We start from the raw sequence: 9,641 nt of genomic DNA, 5'->3' as shown, positions 1-9,641 counted from the left end.
GGCCCTCTTGGTTAGGTGCCGGTAAAGCTGCCCCTCCTCCCCCGCCCCGCCTCTATCTCCATCCGGACTGTCCTTTCACTGGAGACCAACTGAAGAAGCAGATAGTTTCATTTGAAAAGGTTAAACTGACCAATAACGACATGGATAAACAGTCTCATGTAAGTATTAAAAAAGTACACACACACCAAAAAAAAAAAAAAAAAAAGGTTAGGCTATTTAAAAATATTATACAATGCCTAACGCTATTTCAATTCCAATCAGTTTGTATTAGTTGTTGAAGTTAAGTAACTATTACAAAAATTCAGTTCCAATGTTTAGCCTACAACTTACATAAAGTGTTTTTGGATCTCTTTCAAAATACATCAGAGCTTTACAAGTTGAAGTTATACTGTATAAAACGATAGAACGAAAAGCATGTTTTGTTTTTTTCAGATCGTCTTAAACTCGATGCATAAGTACCAGCCGAGGATCCATTTGGTTAAACTCAGGTCAGATCATTTGAATCTTTCTCATATAACGGATTTGGAGGCTGAGCTAACCAGAACTTTCGTCTTCCCTGAAACCGTCTTTACAGCAGTGACGGCTTACCAGAACCAACTGGTACGTTCGTGCAAACACGTTGTTCATGCGTATTCTTAATTAATTAAAATTTCATTCGAACTCCGAAATAAAGCTATTCCTTAAAAACAGTTAAACACAATCTACAGCCGAACATACTAATGCTCACAGTATACAGCCTAACCACATTAGCTGAAAGAACGATCTTAAACGACATAACATTTCTTGGAAGTTTCGATATAAAATTTTATTCTTACTTACTCTCAAGTTTTTCTATAAGTTGTACGTAATCGTGAAAGGGAATGTTGTAAAATCTGTGTATAAGCAATGAATTATATATATATGTAATTTATGCACAACTGCACACACAGACTAAGCGCTTGTTAAGTATATAACTGGACACAAATGGTAATACAACTTTAAAGCAAAAGTAGCTCCTGTATTGTACATGGCGGATTTTATGATAGAATCTGATTTACAGCAGAAATACGTAATCACACTAAACTGACTCATTTTTCTTAGCGTATAAAATGCACACTGAATAATTCTGATTAGGTTATTCATACTGACAAATTAATTGCACTGTTTTTTGTATAATTGTAGTTGCCATAATGATTGTAGTTGTTTATATTACAACATAGCTTTACGTGCTCCATGTTTATATCTTTGGCTTTATGGATTATATGTCTCTCACAAGCGTGTATTATCGACTGTTTAAATCTATATGTAATTGAAATGACGGTGTATTGATTTTGCTATTTTACATCATTATTTTGTACATCTTGAAGTTTTTGTCTTCATTTTTTATTATTTTAATGCCATATGTGTTATTAATGTATGATGAAACCATATTTCTCTATTTAATGTATTGATTACCTATTGCATTAAATTGTTGGTTTTCTACATCTATAATTATTTCTGTATTTTTTGTTCTTGTGAATTACTGAACTTTCTATGTTATTATTAAGATATTGATTTTATAAGATTATTATTCTTTCATTAGTTTGTAGTTTTTTATATCAGTTGATTTTATGTTATTACAACTCTTGTTGTTGTTGTATTAAGGTGTTTATACTTCATTATTGATAGGTTATCAGTTTTCATATTAAAATTATTATTTTTTTTGCATTTCATATTGCTTATTTTTATGTAATCAGATTACGAAGCTGAAAATTGACAGTAATCCATTCGCTAAAGGGTTTCGAGATTCCTCTAGACTCACTGATTTAGAAAGGTAAGGTCAGTGTTTTTAGGTGCTTATTTTACTGATTTAGAAAGATAAGCTTCGAGTTTTTAGGTGGTTATTTCACTGATTGATAAACGTAAGCTTCGAATTTTTAGGTGCTTATTTTTTACAATGCAAATGTAACTCTCAAAAAAAAAATTGTATATGAAATTAGCACCAATAAACTAACTGTAAGTAGGTATAGCTCAAAAATGTGATTTAAACTTCTTGCAATTTATAGATTTACACACACACACATTTTTTATCCTGTATTGAAAAAACTGTAGTAGGCTTATCTTACTGACGTATTGAATTTAACTTATCCTTATCCCTTATTTCCATTTTTAGTATTATAAAAAAAATCAAATTATATAAGATATTTAGAACTAAATTATGTTTAGAAGGAAAGAACACAGAATATTATGTTTAGAAGGAAAGAACACAGAATATTATGTTTAGAAGGAAAGAACATAGACTATTGTGTTTAGAAGGAAAGAACACAGACTATTGTGTTTAGAAGGAAAGAACACAGACTATTGTGTTTAGAAGGAAAGAACACAGACTATTATGTTTAGAAGGAAAGAACACAGACTATTATGTTTAGAAGGAAAGAACACAGACTATTGTGTTTAGAAGGAAAGAACATAGACTATTATGTTTAGAAGGAAAGAACACAGACTATTATGTTTAGAAGAAAAGAACACAGACTATTGTGTTTAGAAGGAAAGAACACAGACTATTATGTTTAGAAGGAAAGAACACAGACTATTGTGTTTAGAAGGAAAGAACACAGACTATTTTTTGAAATGAGATTATTAGTTAATATTTGAATATCCTTCAGTAATCCCATTAATGATAAATTTAAAACAAATATTAAAGGGGGGTTTGTTCTTTATTTGTCCTAGATCGTACGCTATTTCTCCAATACGAGTTGATTTCTTTAGTTCCCGCTATAAGCCACTTTCAACATGTTATACATTTATTTCTTAACAGCATAGTTATCAAATTGCAAATATACAGAAATAATATCAGTATAACCAGGTATTTTTAAAATCATAATTTTGCGTCTATTTATTTTCTCATTTTAATGAAACCTAAAACGTTACATAAATAACATCGATTAACAATCAAACTATTTTTATGTATTTTTATTTGTATCTTTCTCAAATAATTTGGATACAAACATAAATATGAATCTATTTGAAAACTTTCGAGTAGTTGATATCCCACTACTACACCATTAATTATTAACTAACATAGAGTCAAAGGTTTTATAACGAAAGGGTGAATTAGAATAATTTAATTTAAATTTGGTCTCCCGATAGGTCAGCAGTAAATTTTTGGGCTTATAATACTAAAGTCTGGGGCTCGATTTCCCGCAGTAGACAGAACGCACACAGCCCATTTAATAACTTTGTGCTAAAAACAATCAAACAAAATTAAATTTATGTTACTATATATAATTACCCGCCATACAGTACTACACTAAACATAGCCCAAATGTGAAGTTATGTACAAATAATAGAATAAGAAAAAAATACAAATTACAATGAATTTTAGAATAAAACCATAAGACATTCTTAGTCACCATAAACGAATTATAGCCAACAGATAGATTGTTTGTTTGTTGATCTTCAGGTATGATCCTGTTTTAAAGGCTATGAAAATAATGTACCACAGAATACCAGGTAGTTGATGAGATCCTTAGACTCTCCTAACACCTAAGATCAAGAAAGTTGATGAAGTAAATGTATCATTCAATGTTACATTCTCATGGCTCTCTAATTAATTATTTTATCAATTTATTCTTTCCTCAAAACATAGAAGACAATACAACAAATATCAAATGAATTTGAGCTTTCCAATAGCAGAAGAACACATGCACATATAGGCAATGAGCTGTAAAAATAAAAGCAAGGAATAGAACAGATAAACCTGAAGCTGTCCAAACAACTGAAACTACATAATGTTTATTGAATTTTATTTCCAAGTCACGTTGTGATCTTGATAAACTCCTCCTGAAGGCTCTGCAGTGATTTTCACGAGCACAAAATCATAGGATTTTTATCCTTTACAAAGATTCAGCGTGTAAATACGTAGAACAAGCATATTTTGGTATTTTCATATTAAGATAATATATAAGACAACGTAATTTCCTGTCTGATTCAATTATTTATAAATTATACACGGCGAAAAATAAAACAGCGTCTGAACATAAGTTGTACGCAACTAACCCTTTTTATCCGACAAAAAACAAACACACAGTGTCTAGACATAAGTCGAGTATGCCACTAACCTCTTTTACCCGACTAAACACACATCATCTAAACATATGCCACTAACCCTTTTTATTCGATAAAAAGCAAACACACAGCGTCTAAGCATATGCTGAGAACGCTAATAACTTTTTTTACCCGACAAAATCAAAACTCATTGTCGAAACATATGCTGAATACATCACTAACCTTTTTATCCATTTAAACAGTATAACTTTTAACTCCATGGGGTAAGGTTGGCGTTATACATGCCTGCGGGCCAGAAAATCTCTTCGACTCCTAACTCTCTGGAATATGATATTCTAAACAATATTGGTCCAAACTTAAGAATATGCAAACGTCGAATGAATCGTGTTTCTTCTAGACCAATTTCAAAAGTAAATCAAAAGTAAACGTGGGAAGAATCTAAAAGAATTAGAAAATAAATTTAAGGCCAATCTAATGTCGTATTGTCCAGTGGTGAACAACTTAAACTTTATATCCATAACTATGCTAATACTAGTATTCAAGTTGTCTCTAATAAATACTGGTTTTTAGCGACACCATTTGTAATTCACTATATCAGTAAAAAAGTAAAATAAACAAAATATTGAGAAAAACACTAAAAAATGACACGTGAAATTGTATGTGTTAACAAAACACTGTTCAGGACCTATACATATGTAATATGACAGAGAGTAAACAAATAGACAGATTTGACGTATTCTCTCCGAAGTAAGTGCTTGGTTGTTGGTGAGTATAAGTGTTCCCTAGTTTTACATCACCTGCATAGAACATTCCAATTCAGTGCCCATTGTTTCATTCACACACAAAGTATACGCTGTCACATTCCACACAAAGAATATGATTTTAAATATGTATGAATATATGTTATCATCTAATCCTTGTACGACACGCAGAGTTTATCGCTGTCATCATATCATAACTTGTTTTAGGTTGATTTGCATGAAATGTTTGTAAAACGCAATAACTGAATGTACTTAATTCTCAACAAGGACACTATATGTATATGAATGTAGAAACATCTGGCATTGCTGAGAAGATCCGTATATATGTTTCTCTGTTAGTATCTGTATCTTTTTTATCTCTTTAATGATCTTCCTTCGAAATGTGCCATTAACGATATCGATCTGTCGATCTATCTTCCGATATTTTTTATTTCCTAACTATGTGATAATTTACAGTCATTTAATTCATCTTTGCGTCTGTTTCTAAGCCATTCAAACTGGTCACTGTAATACAGTGGTCCAGATAAACTTTTTACATAATGAGTAGTTTACTCATCTAAATAAGCTGTAATGCTGCAAATGAAACGTCATTGTTGAAAACTTGCATACTTTTGAGTTTTAGTGATTATCCTAATCCAACAACTGATACTTGTGCACATCGATCTACGTATCACTGAGCAACAAGTTCCACTCACCTAAGCAGTATATTGTATAGTATAGTTAGAGAAAACGTTGATAAACTACAGCTACATTATGATTCGTCACACTATGTACTTGTGTATTTAGGCCGATAAAGCATGTCACGTAATAAGCATTTTACATAGTTTTTTTTTAATGTTAAATACTAATTACCAATAGTAATTAGTAGTGCATTGCGAATATTAGTTTGTAGTTATTATCTCCAAGATAATATACATTCGAGTATTTATCCTTGACCGTCTTGTCTTTTGTTTCATAAAGCTAACTGACACACATTTACATGTGAAAAAAATTAAACACATGATTACATTTGATTGAAAAACACATGGCTTACACGTGAAGTTTAGCGTTGGACTTCGTTTATTGAGAAAAAGTTGAGTGTTTTCTCATTTTACTGAAGCACGTTATAATTGTTTTCATTCTTTGTTTTGATATTCCTGTTGTATTCTGTAAGGCGACTCAAAGTTTTCGAAAATGACCGTTGAGATATCATGTCTTGGATATCCTGAATAGACATTTCATGCTTTAAATTTATTGATATTTTTCGTAAATCTTTCTGCTTAAGCCTTGGTTTTTGACCAGCATAGTTCAAATCATTTTAGATATGTGCTTTAGAAGGGTTCTTGAATTGTCAGCCATTAAATAGTCTTTGATTTGTTCCTTTTTACAATTCGTGGTAGACTAGCTCATGACGTAGGTAATGACTGACAGCTTTAACAAAAAAAAAACAAAAAAAACAGCAGCATGAATATCCTGAACTGTATTTTCTTGTTGATAATCGTGGTTAGGGCGCTCGACTCGCAATCTGAGGGTCGCAGGTTCGAATCCCTGTCCTACCAAACATGCTCGCCCTTTCAACCGTGGGGGTGTTATAATGTGATAGTCAATCCCACTATTCGTTGGTAAAAGAGTAGCCCAAGAGTTGGCGGTGGGTGGTGACGACTAGCTGCCTTCCCTCTAGTCTTACACTGCTAAATTAGGGACGGCTAGTGCAGATAGCCCTCGTGTAGCTTTGCGTGAAATTCACAAACAAACAAACTGTTCATAATGAGCACCGATGTCTTTCTACGGTTCACTGGAGAATAATATTGACATTTTAAGAAGTTCACTGTGGTACGGTAAACATTTGACATAAAAAAACATTTGTGTAAGGATATTCCATCAGATATTTTAGATTTTAATCATTTCATTCGAGATGTTGTTTTATCAGTCCTAAAAAGAATGTTAAATAGGCTCGCAGCTTCTAAGGATGGCTCGAACTTTACTGAACCAACTTACTTATCAAACTTTCTGATGGTTTGTAATTCTCTCAGAATCATGACATGATGAGTACTACAGGTATTGATCATGATGAGTAACTACAGGTATTGAATCAATACCTGTAGTACTCATCACTATGAATACGTGCTGTCCTAAGTTTATACGAAGTAGTTTTGATACCTTACGCAACACAGAAGAAAACAGTTGCGCTGCAGTTTGAAGTACATAATAAAGTTTCACAAGCTGATCAATACTAAAGTGAAAAACATATTCAGTTCGAAAAGGTCTCGACCTTAAGGTTTCGACGGAGTAATGAAATCTCAAATAATTAAGAGATGCACCACAAAATAATTTACGACCATTTAGCATTCAAACCTTTCATTAGTCAAGCAAAATATACAGCTGGATGTATGATACGAGATCAGATTGTAGGAGAAAATCCTCAAAGTCGTAAAGCGGAAAAGGTATTGGAAAACTGCACAAATACGTAATAGTAAGTTCCTCTTGGAGGAGTTGGAGGAAATTAAAAGTGGTACAGTCAAAAACGAGGTGTGCGTTTACTACGGATACGTGCTGTACGAGGTGTGCGTGTACTACGGATACGTGCTGTACGAGGTGTGCGTGTACAGCACATGTCCATAATACAATTTTCTTTCCGTATACTTGAGAGGCAACAACATCTATCCGAAAGGTTTTGAAACGACGACCATTTCCTGGCAACAACATCTATTCGAAAGTTTTTGAAACGACGACCACTTCCTGGCAACAACATCTATCCGAAAGTTTTTGAAACGACGACCACTTCCTGGCAACAACATCTATCCGAAAGTTTTTGAAACGACGACCACTTCCTTTACCTAAATTCTAGCGAGATAAAATCAGTGCCTAATACAGGAAAAACTTAAAAATTTGGCATTTGTTATGACGAAATACGTCAATATTTACAACAACCAGAGGTCGCTGAAACACCACATCATTAGTTTCTAACAATATCGCAGTGTTCCACAAACAAACACTAATATGTATACCTACCTGGCCTAGACCTAAATAAATAAATAACAATGAATAAGAACAGTGTGTAGTTTTATTTAGATATTCATTGTTAATTATGTTAAGTGCGAAAAATAAAATCCACTCTTAGAATGACATTATTTTTGTTCAACATGTGGCTTCTTTTTTATTCTTTGTTACCCTTCTTATTTTCTTTTTTTTAACCACCCATCACCAGTAGTAACGTATTGCATTGTGCATGAATTTGTGTTCACTACTGGTATATTTATGCCAAGTCTACCCTTATCAACAAATAACAACCGACCAAGAGTTGAGTTCACACATATATTTTCCTCGAGGTATTGATCTTCAATACCCATTTTGTTTTTAAATCTGGACTGAGAAAAAAAAACAACAACCAAAGACAGCTAACACACTTCAACCTTCAGAATTGCAAGTATACGTGAATTTTGTAAATTTTTGTTGTGTTTTCTTAAAAAATATACTCTTCATCTTGCACTATATTAATTTTATCATTATCATTTTCTTAACATTTAATGATTTTTCTCATTTGTATTTTCATAATTCTACTCATTCTGTCACTTTTCTATATGATGTGCTGTATAAACTCTTTCATTTTCATGAACTACATGCACTTTTTAACTCTTTCATTGTCATGAACTATATACACTTTTTAACTCTTTCATTGTCATGAACTACATTTACCTTTTAACTCTTTCATTGTCATGAACTACATGCACCTTTTAACTCTTTCATTGTCATGAATTATATGCACTTTTTAACTCTTTCATTGTCATGAACTATATGCACTTCTAAACTCTTTCAATGTCATGAACTATATGCACTTTTTAATTTTTCTTTCTGCGCCAATCATTAAGGTTTCTCAAATTGTTGTTATCTACCTCTCTTTCTGTTTTTCCCCTCCATCTCCACATTGTTAATTTATAGGATATTAAGAAATTGTCACATGTGTATTTTTTATTTCTTTACTTTATTTCTGCTTAACAAATGCTTCATGTTCTATTAAAGCAGAGGGCCCGTGGAAACACTTTTTAGAAAGTACGCTTTTCGTCATTCTCCATTTCACGCACTAGTGGCTGGCGAAATAACTTCGGATCCAGCAGCAGGTAGGCTTGAAAGCAGGATTTTTATTCTTCATGCATTTTGTATATATATAAAATGACATGTTTAAGTTCTATAATTAATAATAACTATTATTATTATTATCTATAGCTATGCAACTTACCACCACCCAATATCTTAAAACATTTACCAAAACCAATAGTTTAATATTATTCTGAAAGAAAAAAAATCATACCAAAAACTGATAAAATCTTAAAATTTCATTTAATATTCGAGACATTAAACTGAATACGACAGAGCAAATACATATATATACATATGTATGATAATACTGATTCTTTATACATATAAGTACGGTCTTATTGACTTGTTATAAATATAAATACGGTATTATTGACCTGTTGTAAATATAAATATGGTATTATTGACCTATTATAAATATAAGTACGGTAATATTGACTTATTATAAATATAAATACGGTGTTATTGACCTGTTGTAAATATAAATATGGTATTATTGACCTATTATAAATATAAGTACGGTAATATTGACTTATTATAAATATAAATACGGTGTTATTGATTTGTTTTATTTCTTTAGGCGACTAAATTTATATCTGCTTCGTCATCTATAACAGATATGTCCTTTCTGTTGTTGTTGTTTTCATATATTTCTGTTAATCTAATATTTGTATTTAATTTCAAAGATGAAATACGTTGAGCTTAAGAAGGCTACAAAAGCAGTAAATCCAGCTAGTCAAACGCTCGATTTAAGATAAATTGCCCCCCCCCCCCCCAGGG

The 9,641-nt window shown here is 31.9% G+C and overlaps 1 protein-coding gene across 1 annotated transcript in view; it reads left to right on the top strand.

The window, feature by feature from the left end:
* The window catches only part of LOC106460773 (T-box transcription factor TBX20-like), a 51,690-nt gene that overhangs the window by 36,938 nt on the left and 5,111 nt on the right, over window positions 1-9,641 (top strand). The window contains exons 3-5 of the mRNA XM_022387557.1: window positions 433-600; window positions 1,716-1,792; window positions 8,790-8,884. Coding sequence (XP_022243265.1) covers window positions 433-600; window positions 1,716-1,792; window positions 8,790-8,884 — 340 coding nt within the window. The remainder of the gene's footprint in view (window positions 1-432; window positions 601-1,715; window positions 1,793-8,789; window positions 8,885-9,641) is intronic.

This window comes from Limulus polyphemus, unplaced genomic scaffold, assembly GCF_000517525.1.
Source record: "Limulus polyphemus unplaced genomic scaffold, Limulus_polyphemus-2.1.2 Scaffold833, whole genome shotgun sequence".
Taxonomy (NCBI): domain Eukaryota; kingdom Metazoa; phylum Arthropoda; class Merostomata; order Xiphosura; family Limulidae; genus Limulus; species Limulus polyphemus.
This window is presented reverse-complemented; position numbering and strand designations above follow the sequence as displayed.